The sequence below is a fragment of the Sebastes umbrosus genome, chromosome 11 (genome assembly GCF_015220745.1).
Source record: "Sebastes umbrosus isolate fSebUmb1 chromosome 11, fSebUmb1.pri, whole genome shotgun sequence".
NCBI lineage: Eukaryota > Metazoa > Chordata > Actinopteri > Perciformes > Sebastidae > Sebastes > Sebastes umbrosus.
In genome coordinates, this window is record NC_051279.1 from 24,078,196 (window position 1) to 24,101,190 (window position 22,995).

The following is a 22,995-nucleotide window of genomic DNA, read 5'->3' on the forward strand; positions in this document are numbered from 1 at the left end:
CCGACAACCGGGTTTTTTTTTTTTTTTTTAGAGGGCGACTAGCGCCCCCCAGAAGGTGGCGCCCTAGGCGATGGCCTATATGGCCTTTGCCGTAAGCTGGCCCTGGACATGAATGTACGTCAGGTCCTTTTCACCCCAGCAATAAAAATTATGTCATCACAGTTAATTTTTTTAAGTGATAGATCAACGAGGGAATCTTATTCAGAGCATTTTAAATTGTTCATTGAGGTAATGGTTGCAAACCACAAGCCTTTAATATAAATAATTAATTGAATTTAGCTAAGTAAATATGTGTGTGTGTGTGTGTGTGTGTGTGGAGGAGTGGGGGGGGACATCACTAGTCTGGACCACCCAAGCACTGGGGATGATGCACCTTTAATGGTCCATCCCTCACTCGGCGTCCCAGACGGCAGACAGTGTAAGATTAGAAGCCACAACTTTCACCCAGCTAATAGAGCGAGGTCCCATTACTGCTGCAGCTAATGGGAATCTCTGATGGTGTTACAGTAGCTCTCTCCTCCATCTCTGGCTCTGTATTTTAGATTGTCAGAGTATCAAATGTGTGTGCAAATATCTACTACTGACTATGACACTTTTGATTCCAAGACTCTTTTACTCATAAGATAAGGTTTAGTCTAACAAACTTTACTCAGAAGTTTTGTATAACACAAGTGGCCCTTTTTTTCAGCATACGATTTTTAGCGTTTTTGTGTCCTCCGCAGGCTCATGCACACCCATATGTGCCTGAATACAGGTGTACACGCATGCGTCTGTGTGTGTCCATGTGTTTCACAAAGAGAGCAATGTGTTGCTGCCTGTAGGCATTTCATCTGGCCAAAGCTGAACAGAGCTGTTGGACTCATGTAGGTCATGGAGACTGCATTTCTCTCTCTCTCTCTCTCTCTCTCTCTCGCTCTCTCTCTCTCTCTCTCTTAGGGAAAGTAGGACAGCTCAGATTTCTGAAGCTGCTGCTGTGAAAAGGAGGGAAGAGAGAGCAATAAGCAGAAGAAGAATAGAAAATGAGGAATTGAAAAGCTGCTAAAGCCAGTGATATTTTGACAGCTTTATAAAAATTGTAACAATAAATTTGTAAATTAATTACATGATGCATTTTTATTAGATTTTGTTACTGTATTGCTCATCTGACATGTATCTGCTTAACTGTTAATAAGTTCACTGTGCATACTAAGGCTGTCCCGAATACCATTTTTCTGGCTTTGACGTTTCGGTGAGAAATATTCGAAGCGCCGCTGCCGCACTACTGTACACACCTCTACACATAACAAACAGCGATACCCGTCTGAGAATAACTCATAATAATTAATCCTGAATATGAATAATGTTGTGGGATTACTCCTTATTTCATGGGCTATTTTGGGATTATGCATTATTATTATTTCATACTTTTATATAGTATAACAAAAAACAAAGCATTCAAATACTGCCTGGGAGGTCGATTACCATGGTAACGGTCGAAGCTTCGAAGCGTTGAAGCATTCGGGTCAGCCCTAGTGCATACTGCTACCAAGCAAAGTTTGAAAGTGCTTCTGTGTTATTTATGTAACACACTCATCAGATTACTACAGAAATCAACTCTTATTGGACCTCAACTCAGGGAGACGGCTCAAGTTGTAACATGTTTCGTCTACATACTTGAATTAATAGAATAATCTAATACATAGGGATGATGGACAAGCCACTTTTATTTAAAGCCTAAATAATACACAGATAGTGAGCCGACAAAAAGGATGAAATAAAACGATGTTACAAATGTAGCTATGGCCTTCGGGCTTTGATATCGAAGAACGAGTGTGATGGCTTAAAAGCCCCCTTCAGAGGAATATGGAGACAAAGACAGACAAGCGACCGGACTCAAAGACCTCAGGGATTTGTTTCAGTAGAGAGAGAAAGTGACAGACAGAACTGTGGCACTGTGATCTTGGCATCTCCAGAGAAAACTCTCCGTTATTGGGAACAGCTTGTACTGAACTGTGGCACATACTGAGAATCCTCTGAATGGGAAATGATTGTTTATAGTTGCCTGTGATACTGGTAGTCCTCTCGTGGGACACAAGGACCTGTAGATTATGAACATCTCTTTCTCTGTCTTCCTTTTACTTTTTGTACTCCTATTATTCAATATTTTTATTATAGTTTTACGATCATTCAGTCGCAGAATTATTACAACGATCTCTCATGTAGATACGTCGTCTAAACTTGTCCCGAGGCCACCGTGCAACAACGCCACCGCTTGCCGTCCGACCGGCGGACCATTTCCAGTATATTGCCAAAATCATGCCAGTGATTTCATCCTTTGTTAGCCCAATCACATTTCCCCTGCCCCGTCCTTCTGCACCCCCTGCTGTAATTGGACAATGGCTCCAAATCAGCAGTGGTCTCTGAAAGGACATTTGCTGCCCGGGGTTTGCTGGCAGTCGGCCCCGGTGCACAATTAAGCATCCGCTCCCACTTTTACTCCTGTTGGTAAAATATAGGGCTCCATGCGGGGTGCTTCTCAGCAGGTAGTCACAGTAAATAAGGGCGAGATTGTTCTGGCATTATCATAACCCAGTCTAGATGGCCTTTTCAGGAAGTGTGTTGCCATACAGTGTGCATGTGCAAATATAATGTAAGTAAACAAGGATTTGTTTCACCTTTTAACCAGGTGATGATAATATGGAATTCATGAATAAATCACACGGATGACGGGGCAGCTTTCCATTGAAACTTCTTGAAACTGAAAGTAGACATTTTTACTTCGCCTCTACCTTCAGTTGTGATAGATATACTGTGTATATATATGTACATAAAATATTTGTTGTGGCTTGTCCAAAAGTCTGACCCAAATTTGTGCAACTGACCTGCATTGCTAATTAAATTTTACCCTAGTCTTAATACCCTGAGTGGGCGTTAAGACTCCATTATTTAGAGACAGAGCCGGCTCTGTGGGATAACTAACTACCCAATATACAGTGTATGGTCTGATGCATGGCTGCACAGTGGAAGGGATGGCAGTCTGCCACTGTACATGACTTTGTATTGTCAGTGTGCACTGGGAGTCTTTTCCTCCTACGTTTCTCTCCATACATCTCTCTCTATACCATCCCTCCCTCTCTCCTTCCTTCCTCCCTTTCCTCCCTCCCTCTGTCCCATGCCTACTAAATCCCTTTCTGCCTTCTTTTGCTTCGCTGAGTCCAGATAGGCCTCTATGTCTTGGGTCTTAATTTGACGCGATAATTGGATGACAAGGGACAGTTCACCGTCCCTTCCTCATGAGTCAGCAGACTTTTCTTGGCTAGTGCCTCCCACTACTGCTGAGTACAGGCGCTGAGCGGGGACGGCCGATTGTCCGAGGCCCATTCAGGTTTCTGTGTCTCCATCTCATCATCCGGACGTTAGTTTCCAGGGGCAGCCGGGACCACACACAGCACCACATTACAGTCGGAGGGGCTTTACGGAGAGCACTTGTTAATGGGAATATGAAGCTGGGGTGGGTCGTGTGAGCCAAATCAGCTTATCAATGGCTACAGTTCTTTTTTGGCAACACCAATGGGGGGTTTTGTGAGACAGAGACAGAGACAGAGCAGATATAGCTAAATGTTGACAGTGGAGGGGTTTGTTTTGGCAAGACTGTTGACCTGCTAAAAGCCAGCACCTTGTAAGTTTCTATGTAGAAGACAAGTAGATACTTGTGCAATAAAACTGTGAAGCCTTGGCAATGAAACATTGGATTGAAATTGGAAATGTATGTAGATATTTCATTCTGAAAGAAAAGAAATTATAGTTTATAGCTTTTTTTTTTACTTGGTTCTGTTGGAATAATCAACAATATTAATGTTTCATACCCTCCATTTTCTCTTTTTTTACATCCTAAAACTGTCCAAAATTCCACACTAACTATTTAGTACACTAAAACAGTATGACAGATTTCTTAGTATGTCCGAAACCTTGGTATGAAACCAATGGATACTACGGCAGCGTAAATATTCCACAAAGCGGTAGTGACGACAACGTTCATAACAGACGATGACGGACAGCTCTGTAACATCAATAACGCTTCAATTTAACTCTAAGTATATGCTAAAGATTTCCCTTTGCTAGGTGTCATATATTTTTAAAATCAATTCCGACTTTGATTCTCACAAACCGTTGTTTGAGGTTGGCACAGGTTACCATGGTTACATGTCTCAATCCTGGAAGGAGGCTCTCAGGAAGTGGCGACGTAAATTACTGCTCAGCGCGTCCGAAAAGATACATACTACTGTTTATTCACTAAAGTATGTTGAACAATAGTACACATATTGGGTACGTAGTGCATAGAATGCACGGATCATTTATCCTGCTTCCTGCTCAAACAATCAAGTCTCTCTCCAGGGAAGCTTCATTTTCATGTAATATTGACGTGAATATATCTAGAAACTGCCATTAACCATTATTATACCTAGTCAATCTCTTTAAAATCATTATTTTATTTGCTAACCCCCGGGTTAATGGGTCACAAATAGTAGTAGTAGAGTGTACAAGACTGTATGAGCTCTGAGAAAACAGTAAGTGAATCTTTTTTGCACCAAATATTGTGCATACTGCTACCAACAAGCTTAATCAATCAGATGTTGAGGTTATAGCTGGTTAAGGATCATTTAAGGGCTGTGGTTAAGGTTATGGTAGGCCATAATTATATACAGCCCGAGGGCTAAACTCAGGGCAAGAAACTCCCTGTGCGTGTTAATCGGAAAAGAATTTCCTCTTCGGAAGAGTTGACATCAGTTTTGAATTTACATATGAAAAGTTGGTGTGACTAGATGATACTGTCTTTTTGGCAATAACTGTTGATTTTCCATGATGCTGTTTAACAGCACTTGACTTTCCTCTCCCTCATGCAGCTGTTATCCAGGTTTACTGCCTGCCTTTTTTTCAACTGCTTCACAACATTGCCCGCATGTAATGGATCCTAATGTGTGCGCGGGCTTGCATGCCTAATGGCTAATAGTCTCTTAGAACTGTAATCTGCCACAGTAACTCCTATCTGATGTAATGGCTTGTAATGTGTACGTAATACCAGTGGAGCTATTTATAGACCAGCAGCCAATTCTCAAAGAGATGGATGTGTGTGTGTGTGTGAGCTGCCGGGTGTGCACACACACATACACGCTTGTGTACATACTTAAGTTTGCACAAAGCACGCTCTCATACAGTGCCGTTTGCTTTCTCTGTCTGTTTGCGCCGGTTTCTGTCCAGCTGTCTCTGTGTGTGTGTGCGTGCGTGTATAGTCCAGTGCAGATATTCAATACACAAAATGTACAATATGTGTGTGCTTAGCAATGTGTCTGCGTATCTCTGTACGTGCAAGTGAGCACATCTGGGTGCCTGTGTGTCTGATGGTGTGTGCGTGTCTGTCTGTGTGTGTGTGTGTGTGTGTGTGTGTTGCCTGAAACTCTCAGTCTCTCCCCGGGGGATTACATCACATGGCAGTTATCAGACCTGAGTCATCAGAGAGGTTGAGAGGCCCCGCTCTTCTCCGCGCCTCCATCTAAATGAGGACACACTTTAAAAGCATTAGAAGATAAAGAGTTTTCTTTCTTTCTGTTTCTCTTTTCTCTCTTTCTCTCTCTCACCTTTGTCTGCCTCCTTTTTTTTTCACCCACATGACTATTCTAGAAGAAGACCAAGAAGTAGAGTAGGTCAGTTGAAACGTGTCACTCCGCCGTCATCTCTGTCTGCTTTCTCATTCCTTCCACTTGCAAGGCCGACTAATAGCATTGCCACACTGCAAAGATAAGATTTCCACACCTAATGAAGGATCCGCTCGCACCCAAATTAGTAGCCTACGCTCAGCTGATCAGGTGATCATCTGACTGTTAAAATCACCAATCACAGTTAAAGACGTCGATGAGGTGATCTCTATAATGTCACAAGATACTTTTCTGATGATTCATGCTGCTCCAGCAGATACTTATTCCCACCAGCTACCTACTGTTTGTCCTGATATGTCCCTCCACCAGCCAAGCCGCCTCGTGTTTCTTTTCACCGTACTTGCATGCATTATGTTTATACCAGAGCTGCAACAATTAATCAATTTGTTGTCGACTTTTAAATTAATGGCCAACTATTTTGATAATCAATTAATTGATTTGAGCAATTTTTTAAGAAAAGAAAATATATATATATTCTGGTTTCTTTACTCCTCTATGACAGTAAACTGAATATCTTTGAGTTGTGGACAAAACGAGACATTTGAGGACTTATTATTTACATAATCCTCTTGCAATAAATTATCTTAAATGTGTCTCTGATGTCCCCTTTTTACACAAACCCAATGTCTGACATGGGATAATGAAAATCAACCAGTATTTGACCTTTGTGTAAAGATCCAACTATCCCTGTTCACATAAGACCAGTTTGGAAACTATAACTCCATATTAAACCATAGAATTAAACAGGACTTAGCTTGATGTTGTTTAGGATTGAACATGGCAGATGATGGGTATTTCCATATTTATTTTTTATATTTATTTAATTTGTATTTTTTTTGCAAATTATTTCCCAGTTTCTTCAAATCTTGAATGGTCAGGTCTCCTTCCATCGTTGTCCCTGCTCCAGTGGGGTTTACTGGGAGGGCATAATGTGACTGAAGGTTCATGCTATCCCCCAGACCCCACCCCTGTTTGCAGACTCACTCTGACTAACCACTAAGAGCTGCTATTCCAGTGACAAGATAATGATCCCTCACTGGCTTCCCACCTGCAAACACTAAGTACCAAGAACTGGTACTACATATGAACCAGGAGGTTGTGCGAGCATTTTAACCCTTACGGCACCTGTGCACCAGCAACATTGTTATATTGACATACTACTAACTATGTTTGGTATCTACCTTATGAAACGGCATTACCTTTGGTTAATAATAGGAATGCTCCGATCCGACTTCTTCGGTCCCGATAGCGATACCGATACCTGGGCTTTGGGTATCGACCGATACCGTGTACCGATCTGATACCAGTGTTTAATCAATAAGCTATATGCCTCACTGTTTGGAAGTGGCTGGGATCATTCTTTTATGTGTAAGGCAACATCAGGCTGGACTTAAACAGTGCTTTTCTAACTTTGCAAAATAAAATGTAACAAATGTACACATAGATATACATTTACTGAATTGTTCTTTAATATTAAAATAATAAATTGTACTTCAGCAACTTGGTAAAAAATCTTTCAAATTAACAGGAATTGCTATTCAAGTGTAAACCTTTTTAATGCGGCAACAAATTAGTCAAAATTTAAACAGGAATTAAATAGATCGGCCCCATTGTCACCGATACCCGATCCAGCTATTTGAGTCAGTGTCGGCCCAATATCCAATCCAGTATTGGTATCGGTGCATCCCTAGTTAAACACACATCTTGTTAGACAAACCTTTGTGGCTTGGAACCTGACTTTGGACTTGACTGACAAGACCTGACACTTAGTTGTGGCAAAACAAAGGCTTGACCCCACCTCTGGATTATGATAATCCTGTAGTTGTTATGTTGAATAGAAACCTGTCATATTAAAGCTAGGCCAGGTCACACAAAGTGGGTTGACACCAATGGAAAACATGAGGGTTTCTGGGGCACTTGTTCTTGTCTGAAACGACTATGACATAAACCATGTTGGATTATCTTTCCCGTCTTCTAGCGCAAAAGATAGACGATATCTTCAAAACCTTTGTGACGAGGTTACTGGACTGATTGAGCAACTCTTCTGATCTAGAAACCTGTATTGCAGCGTGTGAGATGTGTGCAGCCTTCTTGGGGCTTTCCCCTCTGGCTGACTAACCGTGACGTAGATGAGGGTGTGTGTCTTGGTCTGTGTGAGTGTAGTGGCAGCAGGGAGGGGGTAGGTGGGAGAGACAGCTGTGCAGGCTAGATATGTAGTTAACAGTAGGAAGCATTCATACTACACATTCTGCTGCAGTGTGTCACCAGACAGTCTTTCTCTCTCTCCTTCTCTCTCACTTCCCTCTACTTCCCACTCGTTTTCCCTTCGTCTGTCTGTCTCCTGTTTCTCCCTATCCCACACACACCCACATACGTGACTGTGTGCATGTGCAATCATTTACACACATACACACACGTTTCTCTCTCTCTCTCTCTATCCCCTCCCCCAGCCACAAACTCCCCCTTCCCCTCCCTCCATCCTACCCCAAAGTTTCCCGCTGTAGTAAATTAAGTCGTATCTCTTTGACTGCTACCACTTTGACCACTACTTCCTCCTTCCTTTCTGTGGAACTGTGCTTATTCCTGGATTACACCTCACCCACACATGTACAAACACACAATCACCCTCCTTTCCTCTGAAAAACACGTAGGGAAAACAAGAAGAAGTTGCTTCAAGGACAACATAAGGCTGTTCTCGCCTCTCCCAGACGGGGTGTGTCGAGGCTTTTGTCTGTCCGACGGCGTATTAAATATCGGAGTTAAAAAGAGGGGTGGGGGGCTGTGTGCATGTGTGTGCAAAAGTCTCCAGGTTTTTTGTTCTTTAGAGAGAAAGAATGTTGGCACGAAGCTAGCCGCCAGGGGAGGAGGAGAAGGTCGGAGTGCTCAAGTGCTGCTCCAGGTTTGTTTCATTTCATTTGCTCTGTAATGAGTCTTGTTACTGCTGTGAGAGGCAGAGAGATCTGACTGGGGAGTTCAAAGTTAAGCCACAGGGAGGGAGGAAGGGAGGGAGAGGAAAAGAGAAGCAAAGAAGAAGAGAGAGAGAAAAAAAACGTACAAGCCAACAAGCCCTCACTTGAAAAATTTTGAACATTTTGGAGACAAGAAAAGTGACAAAGGCAAACTTTTTTTTTTTTTTTTTTTACTCTTTCCTTTATCCTTTCTTCCTCTTCCTGCTCCTCCTCCTCCTCCTCCTCCTCCTCCTCCTCCTCACCGCCCCACACCCTTCTCAAGTGAAACCTCTCGCTTCGAGCTCTGAAAAGAAACTGAAGCGGAGAGCTCGCAAGAGGTCTGAAAAAGTTGGCTGCGTCTGTGCATGACTGTGCGTCTGTGTGTCTACTGGAGTGTGTGTGCCTCTCAGAGAGTGTGTGTGTGTGTGTGTGTGTGTGTGTGCGCCTGGGTCTGTGTGGGAATGATTACATCAGCCTGCTGCAGCCTTATGATTGGTTGGTGAGCGTGTGGTTTGATTCAGTGTGCCTCGGAGCCCGTGGCTGAGGCTGTAACCCTTTGTGAGGGGGAGAGAGAGAGAGAGAGAGAGAGAGGGAGAGGGAGGGAGAGAAAGAAAGATAGTTGTCAGACTCAGCCGGCACTGGAAGCACTGTACTGTACCTGCTGCCATCCGATCACTGACTCTGTGCTGTGAGCTGTACAGACAGCGGCTTTAGGTCACAGAGACAGTTTTTATTTTTTTGGAAAGACAGAGCCGGCGGCCTAGATAGACTGAAGGACTAGTCTGCAGGCTGTGACAGGTAGCACAACTGCAACTGTCAACTGTCGGCATTCAAATTTTGTATCTTTCTTTCTGGAGGGCGACATAACAGCAAGGTTTTCTGTCTTAGTGACTGAGAGTGTGTGTGTGTGAGTGAGTTTGTGTGTGTGTGTGAGTGTGTGGGGAGCCAGGCTGACTCCAAAAATGCCTTCGTGTTCCCCGGACTGCTGCCTATTGCGGGCCGTGGAGGTAAGACCGCTCTCTTTTCTGTGTCTCTTATCTCGCATGTCTCTGCCTCTCTTCACCTCCTTCTCTTTTTTTAGACGTTAAGACCGTTTCTCTCTTTGAAGTGCTGCTATGATTAACCAGGGGCGAGACAGGGAATGTGTAAATACCTTAAATGCTGAAGACTATTTGTCCTTTTTTCGAGATGTGAGCACAGCAGTAAAAAAAAAAAAAAAAACAGAAAACAAGAAGAAGAGTCAAATACGTCAGCAGCTTTGAATGATTGAGGCTCCCCTTTGCCTTTCGTCTTGGAACATTTTGGACGGATAGAGAGCGCCTCGGGCCTGGTTTGTGCAAACTGTGGATGCTACGAGCTGCGTCTTTGCTCGAAAGAAGAGAACAGAATTTCTTTTGTCATGATATGTGATGTGGGAAGTGTGCATGCATGACATGTGTAGGTTTCAGTAGGCTGGATTCCTGTGTAGGCTAACGAGGCTGGATTCCTCTGCAGGTTATAGGCTGTTCTCTGTGGGCCATTAGATGTGTATCATGTGATGGTGACTGCATTTGAAAAGCCAACCTGTGGACTTAGTGGATGTAGATTTAGGACTATTTACCACAATGGGAATGGCAGTTATATTTCCTGGATTGTATTTGTTTAGCCTACTCATTCCTGATGCACTGTTGCTACACAGTATACACAGTATATAGGACAGAGAAGTAGTGGCTCAACATGTGTGTGAGTACGTGCTTGAGTCAGTATTATTAATGGAAACAAAATGAAAACAGGTGTTATTCTCAGATTGGAGTATTACTGGCTTGATTCCAACTTATTAAGTTATGGGGAAAAAAAATAACTTGTTGGTGAAGTTGAAGCATATTCAATTGTCATGTCTTATCTCTGGATACGTGCATACATTTTCTTGATAAGCTATAATTGGAAACACCATGCTTACTTCCTCATTACAGTATATATATATATATATATACATATCCATCTGATGTGGACAGCAGATGTTTGTTACACACACACTACGGTATATTTGCTTCTATATTACACCAACAAGTTGCTATAAGAAATGCTTGTCTGTGATTTCTAACACCACAATTGCTACATAGTTTTGAATGTCTGTTCTTTTTCTATTGTGTGCTGTAATTACTGGCCTGTGTATGCTATAGTGCATGGGGTGCTATATGATAAACACCATGCTAGTGTTTGAAGAAAATTGCTGGCTTCACCCACCTATTAGGCTGCGTTTTCAAAAAATGGTTTGTGTTAAATGACTTTATCACAACTTTAGTATTTCCTGTGGGGTTACCATAAAAAATCATATTTAAACCGCCGCCTTATTCTAAATTAGTCCTTCACAGCTGGAGAGGTCTATTAATCTTTTGCTTCATTTTATCACATGAAGGACACCCTTATTATGTAACTGGTTTAAAAGTGTTTTGTCCTTTTTTTTCAGTCTTCTTTATTGAAACACTACAGTCTCTAGTTTACCTACTGCTGCTGCTGCTGCTGCTGCTGCTGCTGCTGCTGCTGCTGCTGCTGCTGCTTATAATACGTGAACTCTACTGTGTTTTCTCCTCATAGATTGTGAAGATCTTCAGTGAAGACGGCATGGGGAAAGTGGTAGAGATCCCGGCCGACATGACAGCCAGGGACCTGTGCCAGCTCCTGGTTTATAAAAGCCATTGTGTGGACGACAACAGTTGGGCACTTGTTGAGCACCACCCGCTGCTAGGGCTAGGTAAGGGGCAGAGCCCTGCAGGCCTGAAACGCTGTTCACACACACACACACACACAAAAACACACACGAACAGACACTCACACACAAATACCCACACACAGAAACTCCTGGATGTCTGGGTGGGCCGAGACATGCAATACAATCACTGACATACACAGGTGCATTCACATACATGCATGCCCGCATACTCGGGCAGACAGACAGACAGTTCGGGGCGCATATTCTCACGCAGGCATGTATTCAAGCATGAGTGCATGCACATACTATAGAGCACATGCATGCACAGAGCCATAATGGACAGTGATCTAATCGAGTGCAACACAGCGGCTGTGTGAAGTGGTTGATGTAGCGGTGCAGTGCTTTGTGCAGACAAAGCAGGGAAATGTTATCTTGTGAAAAAAATGAGACAGACGTGAGCACGCACATTGAGCTGCTTGGTCATTGAAAGAATATGTAGGTTGAACGTATCGATCCGCTTGCGTGCGAACAGCAAGCGATGGAAATAGACGATGCATTGCATGTGAGGTCAGAGTTGCTTTTAGCACTGACAGGCCAATGGCTTTCTGACTCAGTAGTGAAGAGACAGTTGAGAAAAAAAGAAAAGCTCTTGCAAGATGCCTGAGTTGTATGTACATGTGTTTTGTAGGAGAGTACGCTTGAAGCGGAATAAAAAGCGATGTATATTTGAGCTCAGGCTTTCCTAAAGTTATTGCATGCAAGTACACAGCAGATTTACTGTAATTGGAGACAGTCTTTCCAAGGGGCCCCATATTAAAGTTTACCAATACTCTAGGAGCTCTCGGGGAAACAGCTGAAACTCTCTTCTGTCCCCATTCTAAAATTAAACAAACACAGCAATTGATAAATGTTACAGCCTCGAACTCTACATCTTGAGACGCGTTGGAGCGTGACAGAGTCATTTTATTTGGCGTTGGTGGTTGCAAGAAAAATGTACGGTTCATGCAGAGAGTGTCGTATATGGTACTTGACATCCTTCACTGATGTTTTTAAATGGAATCGGTTCTTTTTGAGACTCCAGCTTAAATAAATATGATATTGGGTATGGACAAGGATCCAGGACACTACTTTTTTTAACACTAATCGTCATACAGAATATTATATTCTGATGGTTTTTTTGTATTACATGTAGGTCACATTGTGGAAGGCCAGCAGATGAGGAGCTAAAGGACGGTGATAATTGAAGGTTATGGCTTAGGAGATGTAGCGATGTAACCAATGAACACTGTAACAAAACCTTTGCCGACTTGCGCCGCTCTCAGTGTCAGAGCCGGTGTAATGTTATCGATCCAGTACTATAAATGACACGGCAAAGAGGTGATGGAGATGATTGATGAAGACTTTAAAAGGCTATGTTTCACGCGAAAGGTTCTTTAGACCAGGAGTGGCGATACCACCGACACCACTCTCCTGAAAATAGAAGCCCTCAGACAGAGACCTCAGGACTAATGTAGTGTAAAAAGGTCAAAAGGATGATGGCAGAGCCTACTCAGAAATGAGGAATGGCATCTTATAAAGTTTGATATAACAGATTTAAGTGTTGCATTTTCGTTGGCTAGAGAGGTAGCATGTTTTACAGTAGATTCTTCATAGATTTAGATGTAAACATAGCTTGAGGTTTTTGAGAAAGTGGAGGGAAGGTATGGCAGTGTAGCTCACTGAGCTCTGCACTTTTGCTCCCATTTGCTAAAAAGCTACAAGACCAGAACACTCACTGTTTTGATATTCTCGAACTCTGAATGTGGCAGTCAAATGACTCGAGGAAAAAGTCTAAAAAGTAGGAAACAGTAGTTGAAAAAAAGACGCTCTACTCCGGGAGGTTGATCGAGGAATCTTTAACTTGTTGCTGCATTAAGAAGGAAGAGAACTTTGCGTTTCGGCCGGGGTGATTTTGTGTTAGACTTGGCAGTATAACAGTAAGCTTGGAAAGCTGTGGTCAGCTGAACGTTAGAAAACCCAACCTCCCCGTGAGGAGAGGGCGATTATAAAGCACTTATGGAAGACAAGTTGAGCCTGTGCTCTGCGCTCATGTCTGTACAGTTTAACAGATGTGGGAGAGGAGGGGGTGTAGTTTTATATAGAGCAGTGGGCCCGGTAGTGAAACACACCGTAGGAAGAGACACGGTGAAAAACATTGTGTCAATACATTTTTGGCTGTCATGCCGTCACGTGAGGAAACGTTTTTGAAAAAATATATTGCATTATTTAAAGTACTGGTCCCAACGCTCTAACTTAATATTTCACCATCCATCATGATCTGATTACATTTCTCATCATGCTGCCAACACGGTGCTGCCAAATACAGTTAGGTTGGCTTGTTGTAAATGACGTCATTTTTGGCTCGGAGGAACTCTATTCTATTATGGCCCTATTGGCGCACCTCTGCTGCAACCGTATTCCTTTCAGGTCTGGAATAACTACTTATCGTATTTTATGTTTGGGAGTTTCAGAAAAATGAGACGTGATGAAGCGGCAACGTGCTGATTGGTCAGATTGAGGGATTACGCATTTGCCACTGCAGAATCAGTAACCGTCTGACCGGGTGTGCGTATGTCTGTTTGTAGATGTGTACAATATGTTCATCACAATTTGTCACAATTGCTGTGAAAAAAGCTGGTTTAAAAAAAGGCTTACATTTTTTCTCCGTTAAGTACCGATGTTTTTTTTTCTAGTTGTGTGCGTGTATGTTGATGAAGCCACCGGAAAACCAGAAATGTGTGTGTTAGAGCTGCAACAATTCATCGATTATTAGATTAGTGGTCAACCATTAAATGAATCGGCAACTATTTTGATAACCGATTAATCGTTTTGAGTAATTTTTAAGAAAAAAAGTCTCTGATTCCAGCTTCTTAAATGTGAATATTTTTCTGGTTTCTTTACTCCTCTATGAAAGTAAAGCAAATATCTTTGAGTTGTGGACAAAACAAAACATTTGAGGACGTCATCTTTGCCTTTGGGAAGCACTGATCGACATTTTTCACTATTGTCTGACATTTTATAGACCAAACATCTAATCGATTAATTGAGAAAATGATCAACGGATTAATTGACAATGAAAATAATCATTAGTTGCAGCCTTAGTGTGCAGTATATGTAGTTAGTCATTTGAACCACAGTTGGAATGGTCAAAATCCATTTTGGCAGTATCTACTGATACAGAGTCTTTCCATTCGTCAAAACATATATTTAAATGATCATTGCCTACATATAGAAATAAGGTTTTGGCCAATCACGTAATATTTTGAAGAATGTTTCGAAACATTTACAAGTGTATATATATGAAGTGCTTTTTGCAGTATGTGTAAGCCCTGCTTGTGTATGTACAGCACATGTTCACATGTGCGAGTACAGACTGTCCGTCTGCGCTGCACATACATGTGCCGTGATACTTCATGTGCGCACATGCGGTCGGGTGGTAGACGAGAATAGAAGTTCCAGAGAGACCTGAACAATAGTGTGTCTGAATAGAGAGGCCTATTCCCGTACATCGCTGCCCACTCGCTGGTACGCCGCTGAATGGGATAAAATGGCCCTTTTGAGATAAGTAACACTGACCTCTACTTGTCACCCTGAAAAGGTTAACACCTCTGGGACAGGGGGGTAGTGTTGCCAGGGTGAGTCACTGTCACTAACATGAGTGACTCATCAGACAGGCGACAACATGAAACAGAAATGAAAAGAAGAGCCGCCCGCGACTGTGTCAAAGAGATTGTGACAGAGGGGGATGAAGAGAGAGAGAGAACGAGGGGGACACATGATAATGATGATGATGTGAGATAGATCTGTGCAGTCACATTTCTCTGAAGTTCTCCATTTCACATCAAAAACAGATATCAGAGCAAATACTGGTATTGCAAAAGTTAGTCAAGGTAAAGTATTTTAATTAGATCTTCTGGGGAAAGGAGGGGATGTCTCTCATTAAAGACATGACAGAGAGAACTTGTAAGGCTGCTGGAATTGAGTGAGTCATGACCGGGCTCGGCATCGCAGTCACAGGATATAAATCACCAGGACCTCTGACCGCATCCGTACGAGGACACACTTTTGGTTGAATCACAGCCTCTTTTCCTCACACTGAAAGAGAAAGGCCTCGGTCTGATCATCAGTCACAGCTCGTTGGATTAGCACAAGCCAAGTCTGCATTTCTAAACTTCCTATTAGACCACCGGACCGGTCAAATGAAAACCAGGCTGAGTTTAGATCATTTAGTACCATGCAACACTTTTTTAAATGTTGAATTCAATAACGCCCAAACTTATTTATGGTTAAATGAAGCGTGTGGTCACACTGGTCATATATATATACGTCCTATAAACCTGTGTTGAGGTGCAGTTGAAGTGCAAATGTGTGTAATTGTGAGCAGGAAGTTATCGACTAAAGAACATTAGTGCTTTACTCTGAATAAGAAAAGGTCAAACTAGAGCTGCAACGATTAATCAATTAGTTGTCAACTATCAAATTAATCGGCAAATATTTTGATTATCGATTACCGGTAATCGTTTTTTAAGAAAAAAAAAAGTAAACATTCTCTGATTCCAGCGTCTTAAATGTGAATATTTTCTGGTTTCTTTACTTTTCTATGACAGTAAACTGATTATCTTTAAGTTGTGTACAGAACAAGATATTTGAGGATGTCATCTTGGACTTTGGGAAACACTGATTGACATTATTCACCATTTTCTGACATTTTTTAGACCAAACCACTAATCGATTAATCGAGATTGAAAATAATCGTTAGTTGCAGCCCTAGGTCAAACACATTTTTGATGGTTGAGCTACACCTGTAACAAGAACCTGACTTGACATGTAAAGATGGTCAGGTTTTAAACACAGAAGGATGCACTGGTTTTAAAAAATGCTGTTTCAGTATTACTTGCAACAGGTGAGATAATCTCACATTACTGACATGTTTTTGTTGTTTTCAGAAAATAAGATTATTAGTGCTTAAAAATAGACAAATTTACTTGTTGATGAAGTGAGAGACTTTTTCTGTTAAACAGGCTTTCCCTTGAATTCTAATATCTACACAGGTTATTAAAGATCACGTGGTACTTATGTGACATACGAAGAAAAATGTTGTGATCATAATCTTAAAGATGTTCAGATAAGAATAAAACAGCCACATATTGCCATTCACTCCTTTGACAGAACATATTAATGTAAGTTTTTATAATGAGTATAAGCTTATATGTAGTGTAGTTGTGGTTAATGTCTGAAATAGTCTGAATAATAAATACTAACCTCCTTCATTGTTGTCTTTTTCTCTCTGCTTGTCTCACGTCAGAGCGCTGTCTAGAAGACCACGAGCTGGTGGTTCAGGTCCAGGCCTCTATGAACAGCGACTGCAGATTCCTCTTCAGGAAGAACTATGCCAAATATGAATTCTTCAGAAACCCTCTGGTAATTGCTCTTTTCTTTGACATGTCTTAAAATGCCGTGTCACTCCTGACGTCCTCTTGTTGAAATAAGTCACACCCTAATAGCCTGTAAAAGCAAATACACCTGCGGCAACAGCTCCTCGTGGATTTTTTGTGATCTTTAACACTATTTATTTTTAGATGAACGATTAAAGATATGGCTACTTAAAGGATATAGTTTGAAGTAGGGCTGTCCCAAAAACAATTTCTTGGGCTTCGAAGCTTCGGTGAGAAATATTCGAAGGCATTCGAAGCTTCGTGCCGCTACGGGTTGGCATGTTCTTCTGTCTGTCTGTGTCCATCAACTCCATTTCAGTGCCCAGGGCCGACTACAAACAGCGACAGCCGTCTGACAATAACTAATAATAATTCATGTTGGATATGAATAAGGAATAATGTTGTCGGATTATTCTTTATTTCATGGGATATTTTGGGATTTATACATTATTATTACATACCTATTTCTAAAAAAACTAAGCTTTCATATAGTGATTTGGAGATCGAATACTACAATACAACGGTCGAAGCTTCGAAGCATTCGGTTCAGCCCTAGTTTCTAGTATTTAAAGCATTCAGTCAAATGAAAAGAGATGTTCAAGTTAAGAGTTTATTGGTGTAATTTGCTCTAAAGAGTGTTCTTTGTAAAAGTGTGTCTTCGTTTTGAATTCTTGTGAAGTATTATGCCGGCTAATGAAATTTGCGTGACGTTTCTTTTTCTGTCACAAACCCCCGACCCTGTAATTAGTGCCACAGTGACTGATACTCTCTGTCTTGTCTGCCTCCGTCTCTCTCCACCTTCTTCTTCCTCCACCAGACATTTTTCCCAGAGCAAATGGTTGCATGGTGCCAGGAAACCAGCCGTACAATTCCACCATCTCAGCTCCTTCAGGTACATGCAGCGCACACTCACTCACTCACACACACACACGTTTCTCCCCGTCTGCTTTCTCTTCCTGACACGCACACGGCTTAGTTTACCTCAGAGTCAGCACCCGCTACATAGTGTACAATAAAGCTGACATACCTCACCTCTGACCCTTAGACAGTGTGTCTCGTCAGAGCCTGCAGTAATAACTACCGTTGATCCCCTGTTGACACATGACTGTCTCGGCACACGCACCGCAGGCCCCACACTTGCGATGGATGGAATTAGGCAGTCAGAAATAGAACATACAGTTCCCCGCGTACCTACCGTGCAGTATGTTTGCACAGCACAAATTCACACACTTGTGTCATGCTACTTATCTGCTTCGCCGACCGCTCACGGGCCATGCACTGCTTTCACAAAAGATACGGAGTCTGGGAGGAGACGAGACAAAAAGATTCTTGGGATTTGGAAGAGCTTTGGTCTTAATGGATGGAGGGTTTACATGCAGTCTGGCTCTCTGCTGTATCAAGTAATGGAGCTGTCAGAGACAGAACCGCAAGTGGAATCCATCCCTTCATCCTTGCCACTCACAGAAAGCTTTTAACTCCCCTGCTGATCATATAGACGTTATGCTCTACGTAGAGGAGCCAATAAATGAATGGGAATGCGGTGAGCCTGAGCTGTGTCAGGAATCCCCAGTGTTTGACTTCTTCTAAACACAAGATCTTTGCACTCAATTAGAGTGCTGCCCAAACCAAGACGCTTTCTGACCTGAGCTCAGCCAGGTGTTTGCAATATTTGCCATTTATGCAAGAAGCATATGTCAAAGCAAAGCAGCGAGGTGTAGTGCCTCAAGGAGAAAGCTTTTTGAATGAACGCCGCGTGTCCGCAAATGTCGGAAAAATGCTCGTGCATGTGAGGCCCCATTGTGGGATGTTTCCAAAACACTGGGAAACATGTGCTTTAGATATTGAAGAGCCCTCTGGAACAGTTTAGCTTCCAGCCGCGAGCCACAAATTCCAAATCGGCTCTAATAACTTAACCTGCCACTTCATGGTGTGATATTTTTGTGAAACATGGAAACCGCAAACTCCCAAACGCTTCAGACACCCACAAGACAATTTAGGCTTTAAGGGTTTCCAATAGGAATGCACCTTATGTTGATTCAATGGACGTACTGTATTCATCTTGTAAGGCACATTGCGTCACACAATACGTTCTTTTTTGTATTTCAAATAGAAAATAAAAATGTTTTTAGATTTAATGTTTTAAAACAAATGATGTATTTAATGTTTTAAAACAAATGATGTACATACTATACATATTGTATAGTATGTACATCATGTATAGAAACCAGGGCTGTCAACGTTATCGCGTTAACGCAAAATCATTTTAACGCCAATAATTACTTTAACACAATAACGCAATCGATCTTTCCGAAGTTGTAGTGGGCTCAGTTTTAGAGATAGAGTGAAGATGCATCATATGAAACTAAGAAACCTAAGGAATCCATTGGAACCATGTCATACTAGCTTATTGCGAAGGAGGTTAAAAAATGCTCCAATCTTGCGCTAAATTTTGACGAGGAAACACTGTCATGGCCATTTTTAAAAGGGGTCTCTTGACCTCTGACCTCAAGATATGTGAATGTACCCACGAGTCTCCCCTTTACAGGCATGCCCACTGGGGTTTGGGGAAACTCATAGTCAAGTCAGCACACTGACACACTGACAGCTGTTGTTGCCTGTTTGCCATGTTATGATTTGAGCATATTTTTATGCTAAATGCAGTACCTGTGAGGGTTTCTGGACAATATCTGTCATTGTTTTGTGTTGTTAATTGATTTCCATTGATAAATATATACATACATTTGCTTAAAGCAAGTATATTTGCACACTTCCATGTTGATAAGAATATTAAATACTTGACAAATCTCCCTTTTAAGGTACATTTTGAACAGATAATAAATGTGCGATTAATTTGCGATTAATCGATTGAGAGCCTTAGTGTGTATGTTCTGTATATACACATCACAATGTCAAGATCCTCTCAGCCTTCTTCGGCCCTCTTCAAGGCTTTACAATGGCTGGCTTTATCGCCGTCGTTACCGTTTGTGTGTAAGAATTCAAGCTGCCGCCAATCTCAACCATCAGCTGTCCGTCTTGCACCGATGCAAGAAGCCCAGATGACACTGTGTTCTTTGACAAAAAGCAATTGCCTCCCGTCTGCGATGCCTCTACAGATGGCGTCTGCTACAGCCTTCAGTATCTAGCTGTGACGGTGACAGAGAGCTTACAGGCTTCAGATGTGATCCAGCGTTGCCCTCTGGAGGCAGAGGGCCCTTTTGAAGGAGGACATTATAGAGGGAATAAATCTAAACTTTTGTGTGCTGATCCCCTTCTCCATGTCTTTCTTTCTCGCTCCCTCCCTCAGAACTTCCTAGCAACCAGTAGCTGTCCAGAGATCCAGGGGTTTCTGTATGTGAAGGAGGTGGGGAGGAAGTCGTGGAAGAAAGTTTACGTGTTCCTGCGGCGCTCGGGACTCTACTGCTCTACAAAAGGAACCTCAAAGGTAACAGCAACTCGACCTTTTCATCTTCAAGGGAGGGAATATATTCCGTTGTCATTTTTCTAGCAGGAAATTACAGTCATTATTTATCATTAAAGAATTCAAATGCATTGAAATCTTTATAATAATAACAGTAAATATTCCAGATTAAACGTATGAGTCAGCCTTTTATTGCATATGTCTGCCAGTATACCCTCCAGGCTGTTTCTCTCTGTGATGTTCTGACTTATTAATTATTTCTGTCTCTAGGAGCCCAGACATCTACAGTTTCTAGCAGACCTCGAAGACAGCAACATCTTCACTGTCATCACAGGCAAAAAGCAGCACGGTGCGCCCACGGACTACGAGTTCTGTATCAAGGTAAGTCTCGGATTGACGGAAGTGAGATGAAGATGATTTCTAATGAAATATTATGAGGTGAGGAATGATTGACATCCCGTGCAGCTCTCTGTCTCATGAGATGGGCGTTGGCATGCATGCGTATATATGAGTGCTGATGTTCTGGTTTATTGCTGTATTTACCTCATATTTTCTAAGTTCTATACATGTTAAATGTCTTAAATGAGCAAACGGTTAAAACACGTTTTTCTCATTATCATCGTCAGCTCAGTTACTTCCATCAGTGACGGTAGTGATGATGATTATCTCTGTTAATTTGCAGCCCAATAAATGTCGAGGGGAGTTGAAGGAGTTGAGGATACTGTGTGCGGAGGATGAGCAGGGCAGGACCTGTTGGTTGACTGCGTTCCGGCTCTTTAAGGTAACACCGTGACAAAAAATATACAAAGCTTTTTGATCAGGTGTACAATTTTGATTGTGTTGCTTTACCAGTGTTTCTTTTTCTCTACAGTATGGGATTATGTTGTACCAGAATTATAAGATTCCCCAACAAAGAAAAACCTTACTGTCACACTTCTCAGCACCTGTGGTAAGTTTACTGCTTTATTTAAATTAATCTAAAGCACCTTGAAACCTACAACGACATTGCTGTGAATAACTCCCAGATCTTTGACATTGTGCAGGAATACTATTGTAATATATGCACAAGGAACAGCTGACTAACTAGTCTGACAGGTTTAGGAGAAGGGAGACAATCACCGAACTTGTGCAACCCCACTTTTTATTGCCCTGCCTTTGTTTACATATGTACGTAGCTGCACCCTGGCACTTTTGTGCCTGCACTTTGTATCCACATTCTGACTGTCATGTGTCTCTGTCTCCCCCTAGCGGAGTGTATCGGAGAACTCCCTTGTGGCGATGGATTTCTCAGGGAGGATAGGCAGGGTCATTGACAACCCCGTAGAAGCTCAGAGCGCCGCCATGGAGGAGGGACACGCGTGGAGGGTGAGACACAACCCTAAGTTTTCGGTTATCTCTGTCAATAATGCTCGGAGCGGACCTCAAAGGATCTCTACAGATGGCACTATTTATTTGTGTTCAAATATTCATACAGAGCGTACAAGTGTAGATTTTTCTGTTTTTTTGAGCTGACAAAAGCTGTTTGTCTGTTCATAAAGCTGATATGGCATGTGGGGAAGCTGGTAAACATGAAAGTGTCAGATTTAATCTAATGGATTTGGACTGTTTTAAACTCACTCCGCAATAATCAAGTCAGTATAATCCAGTGTCGACTTTAAGGTTAGGAAATATTATTACAATACAGTAATGACAAGCAATTAGCACATTTAACTTGGATTTTTTTTCTTCACTGTTGCTACCATGTGTTGAGAAAAAGTGTAAATACAGTAGAATAACCCACCAGATCAGATCATGAACTAATCCCTGTTGTTTTGTCTGTATTTGGCGTCTCTCTCAGAAGAGGAGTCAACGAATGAACACATTAGGCTCCCACAGTCCACTACACCACTCCTCGCTAAGCTCAGGTAAATTTAATAAACATTTACAAAATTGTTGATCATTATTTTTCTTTTCACGTTTTTTTCTTTCAGTTGAAATATTATGAACAATTTCAAAATGTATTTATTTCTTTTAATTTTTCTCTGCAGTCATCCACATAGCCCAGTTGTGGTTCCACGGCAGGATAACCAGAGAAGAATCCCATCGCATTATCCACCAGCTGGGACAAGTCGATGGGTAACGAAGAACTAATCTTACACACTGAATAAAACACAAATGAAAGAGTTAAATTATTATTATTTTTTAAATATATTTTTTCTTAATGCATCCATAAAATCAAGTCAACTAAATATCCTCCTTTCTCTTGTTGCACAGGTTGTTTCTGCTGAGAGTCAGTCAGAGTAACCCCAAGGCGTTTGTGCTCACATTGTGCCATCACCAGAAAATCAAACATTTCCAGATACTACCGGTATGTATTTCTTATTGTTTGATGATGGTTTTTCTTTTGTTTTTTTACATACTTTTCTTTTTTTTTTTCTTTTATTAAATAAAGGTGTAAGAAAATATTGAATATGGCAATATTACCTTTTGCTAAACTGTATCAATTCTCAAACAAAATAGATTTTTTATTTAATAGTTTACGTACAAAGATGAACTCAGTCAATACTTTATTTCATTTGCAAAGAGATGTCCTCTCAGTGTATGTGCCCTCTATGATGTTGGATGTTACAGCAACTGTGATAAATGCAGATCCCACTGTTCTGATTGCATAAAAAAACAAAAAAACACATTTACTCAGATTTTATGCATATGTTGATGTGTTCTTTATACTATGTCCATTTTCCTAAAATATTCTTTAAAAAAATCACAAGCAATATATTGAATCATAAAC

The 22,995-nt window shown here is 41.6% G+C and overlaps 1 protein-coding gene across 9 annotated transcripts in view; it reads left to right on the forward strand.

Annotated features, from left to right (window-relative positions):
- The window catches only part of grb10b (growth factor receptor-bound protein 10b), a 76,233-nt gene that overhangs the window by 47,531 nt on the left and 5,707 nt on the right, over window positions 1–22,995 (forward strand). For 7 of the 9 annotated variants that reach the window (XM_037784090.1, XM_037784094.1, XM_037784091.1 and 4 more), the window contains 11 exons: window positions 11,219–11,375; window positions 16,678–16,793; window positions 17,625–17,699; window positions 20,112–20,249; window positions 20,496–20,606; window positions 20,908–21,006; window positions 21,097–21,174; window positions 21,474–21,590; window positions 22,063–22,129; window positions 22,253–22,340; window positions 22,479–22,572. In XM_037784090.1, the coding sequence (XP_037640018.1) occupies window positions 11,219–11,375; window positions 16,678–16,793; window positions 17,625–17,699; window positions 20,112–20,249; window positions 20,496–20,606; window positions 20,908–21,006; window positions 21,097–21,174; window positions 21,474–21,590; window positions 22,063–22,129; window positions 22,253–22,340; window positions 22,479–22,572 (1,140 nt within the window). Of the gene's footprint in view, window positions 1–9,071; window positions 9,649–11,218; window positions 11,376–16,677; window positions 16,794–17,624; window positions 17,700–20,111; window positions 20,250–20,495; window positions 20,607–20,907; window positions 21,007–21,096; window positions 21,175–21,473; window positions 21,591–22,062; window positions 22,130–22,252; window positions 22,341–22,478; window positions 22,573–22,995 lie in introns of those variants that run through there. The other 2 variants (XM_037784098.1, XM_037784093.1) reach the window with 2 other exon arrangements.